The 14,772-nt window shown below is 37.5% G+C and overlaps 1 protein-coding gene across 6 annotated transcripts in view; it reads left to right on the forward strand.

Moving 5' to 3' along the window:
- ZC3H13 (zinc finger CCCH-type containing 13) overlaps positions 1-14,531 on the forward strand; it is a 98,472-nt gene extending 83,941 nt beyond the window's left edge. For 5 of the 6 annotated variants that reach the window (XM_018056760.1, XM_018056763.1, XM_013968205.2 and 2 more), the window contains 7 exons: positions 702-805; positions 1,165-2,343; positions 2,985-3,503; positions 5,927-6,076; positions 7,747-7,947; positions 10,444-10,607; positions 12,388-14,531. In XM_018056760.1, coding sequence (XP_017912249.1) covers positions 702-805; positions 1,165-2,343; positions 2,985-3,503; positions 5,927-6,076; positions 7,747-7,947; positions 10,444-10,607; positions 12,388-12,558 — 2,488 coding nt within the window. In that variant the 3' untranslated portion in view covers positions 12,559-14,531. The remainder of the gene's footprint in view (positions 1-701; positions 806-1,164; positions 2,344-2,984; positions 3,504-5,926; positions 6,077-7,746; positions 7,948-10,443; positions 10,608-12,387) is intronic. The other variant, XM_018056761.1, reaches the window with a different exon arrangement.

Genomic DNA, 14,772 nt, shown 5'->3' on the forward strand with positions numbered 1-14,772 from the left:
AAAGTTTAACTAAAGAGTAAAAAATAGTGAACATATGAATTATTTTATTAATTTGTCATTAAGTAGATGATTTAGTTTTAAGAGGTGAGTTAGAACCAGTTTTTATCAATGTGCCCACAACATGACAGGCACTGGGCTTATGACATAATAAATTTATTCCTCACTGCAGTTTTATGAGATGAACCCCCATTTTTCATCTATATTCAGATGAAAAAGCTAAGAATGACTTCAAGGAATTTATCTAAAATTGCACAATAAGTAACATGACGAAAAGTTGAACTCAAGTCTTATTTGACCCCAAAGCCAATACTAGGTTTTCTCATTTGGCTTTCCGACAAAAGGTATTTCTGTATCATAAAACAGTAAAACTGATGAATAAGTTTTAGTAGAGTTGAATCCTCTGCTGTGTTACCACTTTACAGTAATTAAACCTGGTGAATGTCAGTGAGCAATTCTACATGTATGGTGAAAAAAGCAGAGATGGTGCCATGTATTTTAAGTCCACGATCGTTAAGTCTCAACAAATGAAGAATTTTGTTAAAGATGCTAAATAAATGCCCTTTGTATGATACAGATAGCTCTGATAGTATTGTTATCCTACAATTATATATTCTAGTTATAGTAAGAAATAATAGTAAAAAAAAAAAAAACCAATCTTTTTCATCCCCTGAAATCTTACAAATTACGTTTGTGTGATTTAGGAAGCGCTATAGAAATGAAGGGAGTCCTAGCCCTCGTCAGTCACCTAAGCGCCGGCGAGAGCATTCTCCTGACAGTGACGCCTACAACAGTGGGGATGATAAAAGTAAGCAGAATCTGTGTTCCCTGTTTCTAGAGTCAGACTCACTTGTAACCATGAGACAATTCTTTTACATCAATAGGGAATGATGAATTAAGATTTAAAATTTTTACTTGCTCTGCTGCTTCTGAATATATCACATTGTGACTAAAAACAAGTATGTGTTTGAAATATGTAGTCATTTTACCGCAGTGGCACTTGTCATTTCCCACTAGTTGTAGTAAAGCCGTACTTTGGTTTTTACTGAAATTATTGTTATTTTTAAACTTTTAAAATGAAAAGGGAGACACTGGTTTGTTAGTTATAGGTAACATGCAGTATTGTTAACATGATGAAAGTCTGATGACTTTTATCTTTTGGTCTAGATGAAAAACACAGACTCTTGAGCCAGGTTGTCCGACCTCAAGAATCACGTTCTCTTAGTCCATCACACCTTACAGAAGACAGGCAGGGTAGATGGAGAGAAGACGATCGTAAACCAGAAAGAAAAGAAAGTTCAAGGCGCTATGAAGAGCAAGATTTCAAAGAGAAAGTTTCTTCTGTAGATAAGCAGAGAGAACAGACAGAAATAACAGAGAGCTCCAGAACTCGTTCACAAGACCTGACAGGACACCACCCATCCGAAGATCGAGACACCTCTGATGGAGCTTATGAGGAGAGCAAAAGAAAAGCAAAGATTCAGAAGAAGCCTATTAAGAGAAAGAGAGATGATGATGTTGGAATGGGGAGGGGTAACACAGAGATAGCATCTGAAGATGGTCAAGTATTTTCACCAAAAAAAGGGCAGAAGAAGAAAAGTGTTGAAAAGAAGCGTAAGAGGTCCAGAGGTGATTCTGACATCTCTGATGAAGAAACGGTGCAGCAGAGTAAGAAGAAAAGAGGCCCGAGGACTCCGCCTATCACAGCCAAAGAGGAGCCGGCTGACATGCCCAGTGATAAGGATGGCGCTCTGGAGGACCCTCAGAAGAAAGAGGATACAGCGTTCAGTGACTGGTCTGATGAGGACGTGCCTGACCGCACGGATCTGACGGAGCCAGAGCATGCCGCCACTGCCGCCACCCCTGGAAGGACCCCTTCGCCGTCTTCTCTCCCTCCTCCCCCGCCTCCTCTGTCTGCTACCGCGGCCACCCCTGCCACGGCCTTCAGCACATCGACCACCACCATTTCCACCTCTGCCCTCCTCACCACCAATACATCTTTTACCAGTGAAGACTCCCATAGGAAGTGCCACAGAACACGAGCGGAAAAGGTAGAGGCGCCTCATGTTACTATAGAAGACGCACCGCATCGCAAGCCAGTGGATCAGAAGCGGAGCAGCAGCCTAGGCAGCAACCGGAGCAATCGCAGTCACACGTCTGGCCGTCTCCGCTCCCCATCCAACGACTCTGCTCATCGAAGTGGGGATGACCAGAACGGTCGAAAGAGAGTGCTGCATAGCGGCTCAAGAGACAGAGAAAAAACTAAAAGTCTGGAAATCACAGGAGAGAGAAAATCCAGGATTGATCAGCTAAAGCGTGGAGAACCTAGTCGAAGTACTTCCTCAGGTAATAAAAACAAATGGTAACCTAACCAGTGTTTCTTACGTGAGTGTATTTTGTACATTTTTATGTTTTGTTTGAATTATATTTTTAAAGTAAATGATAAGTTGTTTATACACTGCCTTAAATTTTTTCAAGGAGCTTAAAAAGCTTAGCCATCCCACCATGATGTTACCTATTATCACATTAATACCAGTAGAGTAGAGGTACATTCAGTGACATCACTCAGTTTAACACCAGCATCTTAGTATATGTTGGTGGAAAGCACTTACGTGTTCAGGTTCTCTATTGATGCCTAAAAATTTTAACCTGGTTCTGCTTCTTGCAACCAGTGCTTTTTCTCTATTGACTGCGTAAATGAGGTAGGGGGAGAGGAGGAGGTACATAATGAAATGGTCAGTTCTGTTAATGCTTACTTATTTTTACATATTTCTTCAAAGATCTTTTGTGGTTATAGTGGAAATAAGGAAACAAACATGCTTTTTGCATATTTGACACTACTGAAGAGTGGTGGATGTTTTTCTTTGAGATGAATTTTTTCCTTAAGATGAGTTCTTTGGATTATCTAAAATAAGTACCGAAAAAGAGAAATTGTAAGTTTTAATTTATCATGTGTTAAGTCTTTGTATATGGTACATTGATTTTAGATCGCCAGGATTCAAGAAGCCATAGTTCCAGAAGAAGTTCTCCTGAGTCAGATCGACAGGTCCATTCAAGATCGGGGTCATTTGACAGCAGAGAGAGGCTTCAAGAGCGCGACCGTTATGAGCACGAGAGAGAGCGGGAGCGAGAAAGGAGGGAAGTCCGGCAGAGAGACTGGGAGCGGGATGCTGATAAAGATTGGCCCCGGAATAGGGAACGGGATCGACTGCGGGAACGGGAGAGGGAACGGGACAAAAGGAGAGACTTGGACAGGGAGAGGGAGAGACTACTCTCCGATGCCCTGGAAAGGGACCGGGAGAGGGACAGGGACAGAACGTTTGAAGGTTCTCAAGTAGAGTCTGTAAAACGCATTGAAGTCAAACTGGAGAGTGACCATGACAGAGACCTAGAAGGCGGTTCCCGAGACTCTGGAGCTTTGGATAAAGAAAGGCTGGATAAAGATCTGGGATCTGTGCAGGGATTTGAAGATGCAAGTAGAGCTGAGAGGACTGAGAGTGTGGAAGGTGAGTGTCACTCCTTTCCGTCTGTTTCTCTCCCCCGTTTTGTCTCAAATCTCATAGGAAACCAGTACTTCCTTTTGAAGGGTCATCTGATATGATGATTGACTCCATTGTTTTAGGGAAAATAGATTTTGTAAGGAAAAGGCCTATGATACTTAAAAAACTTGTACTCGTTAGTACTTTTAAGGTAGACTTGGTTCTAATAAGCCTAAATGAGATAAAAGTATAGTCATCCTTCAGTCTCTCAGTATCTGCAGGAATGAGTTCCAGAGCCGCCACAGGTAGTAAAATCTGCGGATGCTCAGGTCCCTTATTAAAACTGACTACCAGCTCCTAGAATGAGGGACTCTGAGAAGGCCACATACACCCTTTTACCCAGTCAGAGCCAGCCTCCACTGTGGCCCTCTGTTGTCCATCCTTCACCCCCAGCCTGCTGTACAAACTGACTCACCTCTGTTCTCTGGATGGTCTCCCTCCTGAAGCCTTCTCTGAGCCTGCTCTTCCCATTGCCTGACAGACTTTTTCCCTTCTGTCTTTTCTTACTCAAACAGCAAGTCCCAGTTTATAGATTATTTCCTCTGTGAAACCGTCTCTGCTAAAGGTGCTCTTTAAAATTGCCAAAGCACCTTGTTTATACATCTTTAATAGCATCTCTGCACCATATTGTAAATTATTTTTCCATGGTTCTCTCCCCATTATATTGTACTCCTTTGTTAGGCACCATAGGTTTTTATTTCTTTATCTTCACGCCTCTAGCAAGGACACAATAAATAGCTGATGCATGAAAATCTGTCCTGCCTGTCCATACCTGTCCTACATCTTATTCTGTGATGAATTATAGCCCAGGGTAACAATAGTAATGGCCTCTCCTGAGAATGCTCCTGGAAATTCTGCCTCCATGAACTGTCCAATTCTGATACCAGCGTTTATGTGCCCTTTCCACTTTAAGCCCCCAAGAAACTTCTTGGATGCTTAGTACATGAGCAGTACTATTTTACATTCCTTTCATTTGCTGTACTGTAGCACTAGTCCCAGAATAACGTTGTTCACATTCTTTTAAAACTATAAACATCCTTGTATCTTTTGGTTATTTGGTTAGATATATTTCAGTACACCAAACTGTTAACATATTTTCTTCTACTTGACAAAAACGTTTCTACCTCAGTGGTCGTCACATTCATCTTTATCTAAAATTTGAATTTCAGTAGCATCAGTTTGTGAGCCATAGTACTATTGGAGGTACAACCTTGGGGTATAATTGAATGTAATTTGAACTAATCATTATAATCACTCTCCTGTGATTGGAATATGTGCCCTTCATCCCTAAAATATACCATTCATTGGTTGTGGTCATGGATAATGTGGCATGGAGATTTAGAAGTGAAATGAAAACCTTTACCCACTTAAAGTAGGATAGTTTAATAAGCTTGAAAAGTTAAAAACCCTTTTATTTGCATTTATGTTTAGATGTATATTTGTATAATAAAGTTGTTAAAATTGTTTAGAAGTGAATTGGTAGGGGTATGAGGAGATTAGTACAGAATTAATAGAGTAGAAAATTATTAGAAATGACGAGAAACATCCCATAGTTTATTTGCTGCAAGTTTATATCTGTAAGAGATACTGTTGCATTTTGAAACCTAGTTTTGTAAACTCAGTAAAGTATATGGATAGAACCTGCTTAGAAATCTTAAATGTACTGTGTAGTACTATGATAATTCAGGTTTACAAGTAACTCACCAAGAGACAAAGCTTTAGCATAGGTAGTTGAGACAAGTTGGTAAAAAAAGAAATGGAAGATACACTAGTGGTTAATAACAAAAATACTTTAAAATTATATTACAGCAATCTTTTAAAATTGCATTTATTAATTAAAGGAAAACATTGGCATAGGGGAGATGAATTGGGAGATCAGTGGCGGAGGGGGATGGGAATTAATGGCACTTACATTTCTACCTCACCACTGTAGAGTTCTTCATATCATGAATAAAATATTATGAGCTAAGATTTAAACTTCAAATTAATCCTAGTAATTAGTTTGTAAGCTTTTAAAAATTGAATTTATTTTGATAAATTAATGCATCCTTCTGAAATTAGTGGATCTTCTGAATTAGTTTTATTATAAAAAGTTAACTAGTATTAATTTGTTAGTGGTAGATTTTGTTTCTCATATTTTAATTGTAATCTTATAACCTATTTCTGTATTGCTGTCCATACTGTGTTCTTGTCATTAAAACTAAATTAGTTCATTTTTAAGTTTTCTTTTGGAATTATCAAGTGTTTTGACTAATTAAGAAATGTAGTTTTAAATTAAAAAATGCTTCTCAATTTTTTTAGTGTGCCCAGCCTCTCCTCTTTGGTTTCACTTAGATGTCCCTTTCTTTTAATGCTCTCTTTGGCATGAAATTAATTTTTCTGTTTAACAGGAGACGACGAATCCAAGCTAGATGATGCGCATTCATTGGGATCTGGTGCTGGAGAAGGATACGAGCCAATTAGTGATGATGAACTAGATGAAATTCTGGCAGGTGATGCTGAAAAGCGGGAGGACCAGCAGGATGAGGAGAAGATGCCAGGTAATCATTGCAGAGGTGGTTGAACATAAAAGGTATTTAATTATGATACTGAGGTATTCTTTCTTCCCTTTCATGCTGTAAGAATTGATAAAACACAGAATCTTCCCAATTGTTTTAATTAACATTGAAAGGCCAATAAAGTGAAAATTATAGTTATTATGCTTTGTTCATATTTAAATAGACATTGCTTATAAATTGAAAAGGGCAGTATCTAAAATAGCACGATTGTAAGATTTCCTTTCCAGGGTTTGATTCCTATTGTAGGACCTAGAATTTAAAACAGATGGTAGGTATATGGTACAGAGCTTCACAACTGTGTTCCACAAACTGTTGAAATGACCATTCAGAAACTTAATAAGTTGAGGTTGTATTTGAACACTATTTCTATACTTCTCTTGATTTTCTAAATTCAGTAATATTTTCATTTACAGTATTTTATTCATTGCCAGAGCTTACTCCAGTGACTACACCATGAATCAACAAACTTTATTGTTCTTGAATCATCCCAATTAGTCCAATTGTTACTAACAATTTATCATAGTAAGGGTTTTGGGGTATGTAGAATATCAAAGCTTTATTTTGACTTAATTTGCTCTTGTATTTTACAGTTTTTTATACTAATGTATAATGTATGTATGTTATTTTTATTATTATCAGCTATTAGTTGTTTCTGAATAGAACATTATTTTGTTAATTTCCTAAACTGTTCCTTGTCAGTCGATAGATTATTCTCAATTTTAATTATAGCCACTGCCTGATTCTTAAAGTTTTCATAATGAATTATTTGTTTTTTTAAAAAGTAGTATCTGTGTGTTTGTCTGTTGTGCATGTACTCATTCAAACTAAATACATTCCTAGATTTAATTAACCCTTGGATGATTCTGGTACCAAGTTTCAAAATGTTAGACCTAGTCTTAGTGAAATAGTGGAATTCTTTCATTGAGACTCTCTCAAGCAATGTAAAGGCATTATTTGTAGGAATGGGTTTGCTTAGGTGCTTGTTTGGTTGCTTTTTGTTTGTTTTGGATTTTTCTTTATTGAAGTATAATTGACATAAAGTACATTAATTTCAGGTGCACAACATAGTGGTTAGACATTTGTATATACATTGCAACATGATCACCACATTGTCTGGTTACCTTGACATGGTGTCGTCTACCGCCATGCAAAGTTAGTTTTTTTCCTTGTAATGAGAACTTTTCATACTTTGTAGCAACTTTTAATGTTGGAATACAGTGTTGTTGACTAGAGTTACCACACTCTAGATTACATTGCCATGATTTATTTATCATTGCAAGTTTGTACCTCTTGATACCCTTCACACATTTTGTCTAACCTTCAGATCCCTCCCCCTCTGGAAACCACCAATATCTGTATCTGTGAGTTTGGATTTCTTTTTGTTTGTTTGATTCTTTTAGATTCCACATATAAAAGAAATGTGGGTGGGTGGGAGCATTTGCCTATGACCTCTTTACTATTTTCCTTTGGTGAGGAAGTTTATTTGTAAAATTTCTTAGATTCTAAATACTAGTTTTTATAGAAAATCTTTTAAGAATATGCCTTTTTAAAATTAATTACTGTTTGCTTTCCTGTGTCTTGCAATCTGTATTTCTCCCTGGATAACAGGAATGGTATTTCTTGGTGTAAGAAAATTGTATAACTTTTTGTAGATCCGCTAGATGTGATAGACGTGGATTGGTCTGGTCTTATGCCAAAGCATCCAAAAGAACCACGAGAGCCTGGGGCCGCGCTCTTAAAATTCACACCTGGAGCTGTTATGCTGCAAGTTGGCATTTCTAAAAAGTTGGCTGGTCCTGAGCTCTTTACGAAAGTCAAAGAAACATGCCAGAGACTTTTAGAAAAGCCCAAAGGTAATTCCATCCCAATTTAAGTGTGTAATGTCTAATATAAATATGAAGATGCCTTTGAAAAGGATTCTGTTCTGTTCTTATGTAGCAGTTATAAGAATTTTTTTTTAAGAATCACTTATTTTCATTATTTAATCCTCATGGTCAAAGTTTTATTTTGAGAGAAATTTAAACCTACAGATAAGTTGTAAACATAGCACAGTGATCTTTCTGCATCAAAATTAACAGGTAAGTGTGAAAGTGCTCAGTGGTTTGCCCAGGGCTAAATGAGGTAGATCTTAGGAAAGTGAACTTAGATATTTTTCATATCTAAGCAGATTGATAATCCCGGCAGTGCTTCCCCCTGGGAAATGGAGAATTTTGCCCAAATGCAGATGTTTAGATTGAGCCTTTTACAAAGTGCTTAAGAACTCAGTCTGTGAACCAGATGGCCTGGATTCCAACAGGAATCTATATGTTACTGTCACCATCTGCAAACTGGGAGTAATTGTACTGCCAAGCCACCTGATTGTTAGGAGGAGCAAATGAGTTATCACAAGTAAAACACTTAGAATAGTTTTTGACATGCAGTGGTGCCTAGTATATACTCCTACTGTATTTAGTTTGAAAATACTTTATCACATTGATTTTAGACAGTGAAAACAGCTACAGCTTTTTATTATTCCAGAACATTTTAGTTTGTAGAATTTTTTTTTTTCCCTCCTGTTATCTGAAACCTACCTCACTGTGTTTTGGCAGCTTATTGGGCTTCCCTGGTAGCTCGGCTGGTAAAGAATCCACCTGCAATGCAGGAGACCCCAATTTGATTCCTGGGCCAGGAAGTTTCCCTGGAGAAGGGATAGGCTACCCACTCCAGTATTCTTGGGCTTCCCTGGTGGCTTAGATGGTAAAGAATCCACCTACAATGCAGGAGACCCAGGTTCAGTCCCTGGGTTGGGAAGATCCCCTGTGTTTTGGCAGCTTATTAATACTTTATTAATGGGGAAGAGGAATGTGAAAAGGATAGGAGGTATAAAGGTGAAAGCAGTAAGATTATTTAATGTTTTATCATGTTCGTGAGAGTGAAAAAGTTTGAGGTAAAAGAATTGAGCTTTTTACTAATATAAAATTGGAAAAAGTTTGTTTTATGTTTCATGAATACATGTTGTCTCTTCAGCTGTTAGTATAAGCAGAAACTGTGTTGATTTTAATATGGCCCAATATACATAGACTGTATGTGTCAGAAACAAATTATAAGTGAATATGTGTTAATCTGACAAATGACCACTGTCTTAAGTTCTTGCCCCATTCCTTCTCCCTTGTTTGATTGGCTCTGTGATCTTAAGCACGTAACTCCTGTGGGCATAAAATGATGTAAGGAAACCCCTAAGGTCTTATCCACATCTGCAGCTATTTGCTTCTGTGACTTTTGTTAATGGCATTTCAAGTTAAAATCTGTTACATAGTTAGCAAAATCAGACTATAGTTTGTCCGTGACTAATGATCACTGTGAAGAGGGATTTGATTTTTCCTTACCAAGTAGTCCAGGCTTCCCTGGTGGCTCAGACAGTAAAGAATCTGTCTGCAATATGGGAGACCCAGGTTCAATCCCTGGGTCAGGAAGATCCCCTGGAGGAGGAAATGGCAACCCACTCCAGTATTCTTGCCTGGAAAATCCCATGGGCAGAGAAGCCTGGTGGGCTACAGTCCACGGGGTCTCAAAGAGTCGGACATGACTGAACGACTAACACTTTACCAAGTAGTCCCGTTTTTTGGTGGTGAGATAGCTTTATTAGAGAACTAATATATGATACTGAATAGAAGTTCTCTAAGGAATAGGACTTTATTTACTGCTATATCCAGTGTCTGATGATCTGTACTACTAATTTTGCCATTGCTTTGAATAGTATGTGACACATAGTATTTGGTAAATATTTGTGAAATAACTGATACTGATTTTTTTTTCTAATCCATTTTGTCTGTTTCTGTCCCAATACTGAAGAAAGTATATCCCTACTCAGTATGTAATTTTTTAATTGGAGTATAATTGCTTTACAATTTTGTGTTAGTTTCTGCTGTGCAGTGAAGTGAATCAGCTATATGTATACATATGTCCCCTCCCTCTCAGACTACCCCCTGCCATCCCACCCCTCTAGGTCCTCACAGAGCACTGAGCTGGGCTCCTTATGCTGTACAGCAGCTTCCTACTAGCTATTTTACGCACGGTTATGTGTATATGTCAATCCTAATTTCCCAGTATTACCCCAGGCTCCTTTGTCCATGGGATTCTCCAGGCAAGAGTACTGAAGTGGGTTGCTGTTTCCTTCTCCAGGGAATCTTCCTGACCCAGGGACTGAACCCGGGTCTCCTGCATTGTAGGCAGACGGTTTACCATCTGAGCCACCAGGGAAGTCAGTGTTGGTAACTTCGATAATATATAGACTTTGTGGAATATTCATCCAAGCAGTTGTTAACACTTCTGTTTTCAGAAGCCTTAATGTGTTCTTTTTTTTTTGAAAGATACAGACAGTCTCTTTGAACATGAACTCGGGGCTCTCAACATGGCTGCATTACTACGAAAAGAGGAAAGAGCAAATCTGCTTAGTAATCTTGGACCATGTTGTAAAGCGTTATGCTTCAGACGGGATTCTGCAATCCGAAAGCAGCTTGTTAAAAATGAGAAGGTACTGTTATTTCCTTAGAAAAATCGGAAAGTGTTGAGTCATATGGACATATTTTTCATTTGATTGCTTTACAGTGAGGTTGAGGTCTCATTATGTTTTTATGAGTTGGTTTCCCAGTCATATACACATGTAAGAGAAAAAATTTTATTAGAATTTATAATACCTTTTATTTTACTTTAATACTATTGAAGAACATTTGTTTTGAATAGCAAACTGTTACTGAGGCTTTACTCTATTCCTGTGAAATACTTTTCATTTGCAAAGTTTCTTTCAGTAATAAAATATACTAGAAATTTATTTAAATTGAAGATCAAGGAAAAACATTTCCCAGATAGAGCGGTAAGGAGATTTTATTACTATGTAGAATGTGTTTATATATATAGTGTTTATGAAAACATACCAAGTTGAAGAGAGGAAATAAATAGAAGTAATTACATGTAAGCATTTACTTGAGCAGAATAAAAGGACTTGAAACCCAGCTATTTTCTGTTTGGTTCAGGTAAGGAACCCCAGTTGAGAGGCTGTATGGTTTGCAGTGTCATCAGACTCCTGCTCCCTTTTTATAAAAAATATTTTGTAACATTTCCTGGTTCCTTCTCTAATGTGCCATAGTACCCTTCAGAAATTATACCTAAAAACACCCCTGCAAATTTCTCGTTGAGAACCATCGTTCAGAACCTTGTAAATCCTTCCAGTTCAGGGCAGACCACGGACATGACGTTATCAAAGTGCTGTTATGGTTTGGCCGTTATATCGTTGGTTATAAGGGGTTAGAGTTGGGAAGAAGGTGGAGTTCAGAGGGAAAGCAAAGGAAGGGTTTTTTTATTTTTTGAATGATGAAATTTCTCTCTTCTATTCTGATTGTGCTCATGGTTTCTTAACTATAAACATGAGTTAAAAACTCATAGAACTGTATACATAAAAAGCCAGTTTTAGTGTATCACAACTTCAAAAAAAGGCATCATTGTTCCTTTAAGGATTCTAGAAGAGAAATAGCAGAGTGCTGGAAATAGCAAATCTTACCCTATTTTCATTATTCATGGTTGGAGAATGTTAAATAAAATTTCACGACAGTAACTTTCAAAACTTCTAAGATAGCTTTAGGTTCCAATAATAGAGGTCTACCTCTTAGAACAAAGGAGGTGGTAGTTTCTCAGTAGATTGCGTGGATCAGCTGTCTTTGGAGAATTTGTTCAGTTCTAGAGCCTGCATCTTATGGCACATTAGCAGACCAGTAAGGAGTGTGGAATGTTCGGTGCCCTGTGAAAGTAAGATTGAATTAGTGTGGAACTTCATATAATGTGCCATGTGTTTTTGTTGTTTTGTTTTGTCATTGGAAACAATGACATGAAAGCTACCTGATTACCTGTAAGGGGTTGTCAAGATTGCTTTCTTTTCTAAGATTCCTTGAGTCTGAAAACAGCATTTCTTAATTTTGCTTTTAAATATCCAGTACAGCCCACGTGGCACTACTAGTAAAGAACTTGCCTGCCAATGCAGGAGATGTTTGATCCCTGGATTGGGAATGCCCCCTGAAGGAGGGCATGGCTACCCACTCCAGTATTCTTGCCTGGAGAATCCCATGGTCAGAGGTGCCTGGCGGGCTACAGTCCATGGGGTCACAGAGTCTGACATGACTAAAGCAACTTAGCATGTATGCACAGCTAGCTTAATACCTATCCCAAACTGATTTTTCTTATAACTGATCTTTGTTAGCAGCTAAACCTGTCTTTTCTACTGTCACCTAATCTACCTCTTTTTAAACTTTTTCTCCAAATAGGGCACAGTAAAACAAGCTTATACAAATGCTCCAGTGGTCGACAATGAGCTGTTACGACTGAGTCTTCGATTATTTAAGCGAAAGACGATGTGCCAAGGCCCAGGACCTGAAAAGACTGAAGATAATAAACTTTCACAGTCCAGTATCCAACAGGAACTGTGTGTGTCTTAAGAATGAAGTCCAGGTACATTTTTGGTACTATTTTCCTTCAGCAGTGTGTATTCTTTTTCAAACTTCTTTGGTTTGACAAGCATTATTAGTGACAAAGACAGAAAAGACTTACCAGCCATGCTAAAATAGTGATGAACTTTTGATAAAGTTTAAAGACACTAGTTTGGCGAGCTTAAGATTTTACATAAATTTTTACACTGTCCAAAATAATGTGAAAGCATCTAGATTGAGTTGTAATTTATTCTGTACCTTTTGGTAAAACTGAAGCTTTTGAAAACAGTCATCCTTAACGCTTCTAGCCTACACAAATTTTTTTATGAAATGGAGCCAGAGCCACTGACTTATGTACTGGATCATCCTTACAGAAACTGCGATTCTGCTGTTCACTGAATAAACACACACACACACCATGCGCCACTGTGACGCAGGACACAGAGGGGTGCTGCTGGGTGTGGGCCGGCCTCCGCAGGAACAAGCCACAGTCCTGTTTTCTGAAATTCTAAGCAGAACTACTTAATGACTCTTCAGTTTTTTAAAATATATGTGCATTGTTACAATGTATATTGGATATATTTCAATTCTCAATGGTTTTGTTTGTTATCAGAGATTGTCAACTATTTTTATTTTTAATAAATGTACCTTCCCTTGTTCTAGGTTTACTTTGTTCATTAATCTTATTCCTGATGTTCAAAAACGTTTGTCATCAACATTATGTTTTCGTACTTCAGATATTTTACTGCGTGAGTTATTGGACAGCTGTAAATAATGTGATAAGAGTTGAGGATGTACTTTAAGTATAGCTCAGTAATACTTGAAACAACCATACTTTTCAGAACTGTAACCTTTGATTATATTAACCTGCCTCCAACCTGTAATATATAAAGCAATTTACTTTTTATAAGTTACAGTATATCTGCTTTATTTTGTATGTACATATTTAACTCATGAAGTGGACTCTTAGAAGTATCTGAAATGGACTCCAAACAGCAGTATTTGTGGGCAGACAGTAAAAATAATGAAGGAAACCAATCAAAATTGTAATTTGCCAATTGCCTTTCACAGGTTTTTGTTGAAACTAATTCTCCGTTACCTGTCTAGGTAGTTTTGTACCTTTTCTCTATGGGTAATATACTGTCACAGGTCGAAAGTTTATATTCAGGAATATTCATTGTAGTCACTGTACACTTAATTTTTATAAAATACTTACCCAGCAAAGGAAGTAGTCATATTTCCAAATGACCTGGAAAGCATGTATAAGAAAACTACAAGTAGCAAAGCAAAAACCAAAAAGGTAAGCAAAAAGATTTTTCAGGTGTCCGTTTCTTCTTACCAATTGGTAAATCTTTTGAATAAGGAAACAATGTAAAATTCTTCAATGACCTGGAGAATGAATACCCTTTAGAAAATTACCTTCTGTTGTAGTGATTAATAGTGTTCTTTGTAACATAAAGATTTATAACAAAAGTTATGGTTATCTTGTTCTGTCCAGTGACTTTTAGGAGTATTTCTTTACAGAATGAAAACTATATAGGTAGATTTGCCATTTAGTCAAATCTGTTGCCTTTTTAGTTTGAATATCTTTTGTTATGTTGTAAAAGAAAAGTTTAAAACTCTTTCTTTGCTTAGTCACAGTACTCAGAGCTTTATGCTCCCAATGGGAATGTAGTGTTAAGTCTCATAATATTTTTAAAATTAAACATTCTGTGTATTGCTAATCATATACCCATAAAATTTTTCGAAAGTGAACTTTTGTTGGATTTTCCATAAAATTTCTTGGACCAGTATTCGTGGAAACATCTTTTGATCTATAAACTGTGTGTTAGTAAAGTCTTCTGTCTCGTAACTGATGCAGTTTGTCCACTTGCCACACCTGGACTCTAGCTGCTCGCAATAAGGAGTTGTCCGGCTAGGGAAGAGGCAAGACCATGTCTGCAATCCACAGTAAATAAAATGAGCGTTAACAGATGCTTACATTCTGTGGAATCAGTTGGTTTCTTCTGGGAAGGGCAGATGTCCTATTTTGTAAAGTCTTGTTTTCATTAAAAAATTCTCACCATACTCAAGTAGTACCTTAATATGTTAAAATCTGACCTGTCACTTCTCTTTATTCTGATCAGTAATTGCAGGTTATCTTTCCCATCCTTCCCCATGACCACTTGTGACTTATCTCTATTAATCTGAGAATTTGTGGCATCAGCAGAACATCCCCTGTTA

The sequence above is a fragment of the Capra hircus genome, chromosome 12, assembly GCF_001704415.2.
Source record: "Capra hircus breed San Clemente chromosome 12, ASM170441v1, whole genome shotgun sequence".
NCBI classification, from domain to species: domain Eukaryota; kingdom Metazoa; phylum Chordata; class Mammalia; order Artiodactyla; family Bovidae; genus Capra; species Capra hircus.